A 2,277-nucleotide genomic window follows, 5' to 3' on the forward strand; every position below is an offset into this window, starting at 1 on the left:
CCTTAGGCCTTAGAAGTGCCCCGCGTCATGTTCAGTTTACATTATGTTTTCTGTAGCAACGGATGCAGTGATTGGTTTGTGGCCCTTAAACGGACATTATGGAGCATCAGACATAACAGGAAACGGAAATAACGGGACAGCAACAGGAACTCAGTCAGCTCCAGGCCCGTATGGAGACGCCGACGGAGCTTTCCTGTTTTCGGGAACTGAAAATTCCTACATCGACATTCCCAACAACGGCAGGCTGGATGTGCGCTACTCCTACACCATACTGGCGCACATCTATCCTACCGGAGAGGGTGGACCTATCTTCGACTACGTCGGGAACAACAACGCCTGGGGAGTACACTTCTGGCAGGCTGCTCCACAAGAGCTGTTTATGAAGTAAGTTTGCTTATCTGACACAGAATATCTTCGAACCTTTAGAATTACACTTTCTCTATCCACTCATGTTTGTCTTCGTCTTAATAAAACATTCTTTTATTCGCTGCCTCTTTTTACTGGTGACGTCACAGGAAGAAAACAACGGAAAATATTGTCTGTTAAATGTGTAAAGACCCTAGCCTCCACCAGGCCTTCCTACGGGGGTGCGGGTATCGGGAAATTTGCCAGGGAAAAGTTGTATGAAAAAAAGTTTTACCAAACATATTCGTGTGCATGCTCATTTGCCCATTCCTGGACCTACCTTATTTGCATATTTTTGAATCTCTTCATGCGACCATAACACCTCGTGGAAAGGAACAGGTAAGTTACTCTTGTCTCAGTTTGTATATTCTGTTTTAATGTTATCGACAATTCAGAAATAAGATAATAAGTATTAGCATAATCTGGCTAGATTATGACTAGCTATTTGTTTCTAATCAGTGTTTTTGTCACTAGATAACTGATCATTACTGTGTCAGTACATTACTTTGTACAGAGTAGAGTATGCATGCATTGTTCGAAGTTTTTCTTACTTTAAGCCCCGGTCACAAGAATCGTACGACGTCCTTGCGATGGCATATTACGCGTATCGCACGATGATCACAGTGGATCGCAGCTAAATCGTAAGCAAAATCAGCCATCGCAGAGCATCGCAGAGCATCGGATGATGTTCAAAATTTTTCCAGCGTCGTACGATTTTTCACTTGTGTCTCTTCTGTATAGCCGTCTGACCGTTTTTGTGCTTCTTTAACCAACAAAATGTGGACATAGCTGTTGAATACCTTCCTATAATATATTTAACTGTAAAAACAAATTAAAAAAGACCATGACAACAAGAGTATTACAAGCAAAAGTTCAAATCAAGCGTGAGTACTGGTATGGTTATCTCGGCCTGCTTGCCGGCTCTACGTGTCAGGCTCTTTCGAAGATTGTATCATGATATGCTATCAACAAAAAGATGCCATCATACAAAAATCATATCATAAGCATTATATCATATATATTTCCGACTCATAGAGCCTGCCTTTATGTTTGAGTTGTCCCCATGGTTATTACGATTACGGTAAACTGACCCAAGACCGACGAGAGCTGAGATTTGATCTAATTATAAACTCACGTGCATGAAGCGATCAAACAATTGTCTGCATCACCTGTGCGGGGCGCGCTGTTCTCTGGTTGCGATTGTGGCAGTTGCGACTGATATATTTTCCCTTTTCGTCAATATCGATACTATCAGGGAAAACTGAAACCATCACAACATGCTAAAAATTCATAAATCTAAAACCTCATCAGTAGACAAAAATTGCCGTAATGAAGTCTGCTTTGGGGGCAAATAAAATCTTACGACGATAGCGAAATTTTGAACATGTTCAAAATCCATTTCAGCTCTATTTTCGTCATAGGAGGCTCCCCGATTTACTATGATTTACCTGCGATTGATGCAGATACGCTCTAATGACCTCATCGCACGATGCACTACGATCCTTGTGACCACGGCTTCATATATTTAAACCATTGCTTCCGATTCTTCCCCGACTTACGACGTACTGCGCTTATGCCGCGCATAAAACCTCCATCGCAGTCAATCGTACGATTCTTGTGACCGGGGCTTTAATGGTATTTCACTTTAAGTAGTACATCTTCACACAATAACCCTTGACCTACTGTTTTCAGCACATTCTATTATAATAAATAACTAAAAAAACTTTCACACACGCAAACCTTGTCATCGCTGAATTGAATGGTATTCATGTCTGCGTTAGGACGGATGGGGACTCAGACGACATCCGCGCGAACGTGCTGCAACAGAACGCTTGGAACTACGTGGGTGGAACGTACGACAGTGCGATAAGG

General features: G+C 42.1%; 1 protein-coding gene across 1 annotated transcript in view; it reads left to right on the forward strand.

Moving 5' to 3' along the window:
- The window catches only part of LOC118420009, a 10,225-nt gene extending 9,837 nt beyond the window's left edge, over positions 1–388 (forward strand). Inside the window, exon 6 of the mRNA XM_035826713.1 lies at positions 57–388. Coding sequence (XP_035682606.1) covers positions 57–388 — 332 coding nt within the window. The remainder of the gene's footprint in view (positions 1–56) is intronic.
- Positions 389–2,277: the final 1,889 nt, after the last annotated feature.

This window comes from Branchiostoma floridae, chromosome 7, assembly GCF_000003815.2.
Source record: "Branchiostoma floridae strain S238N-H82 chromosome 7, Bfl_VNyyK, whole genome shotgun sequence".
NCBI lineage: Eukaryota > Metazoa > Chordata > Leptocardii > Amphioxiformes > Branchiostomatidae > Branchiostoma > Branchiostoma floridae.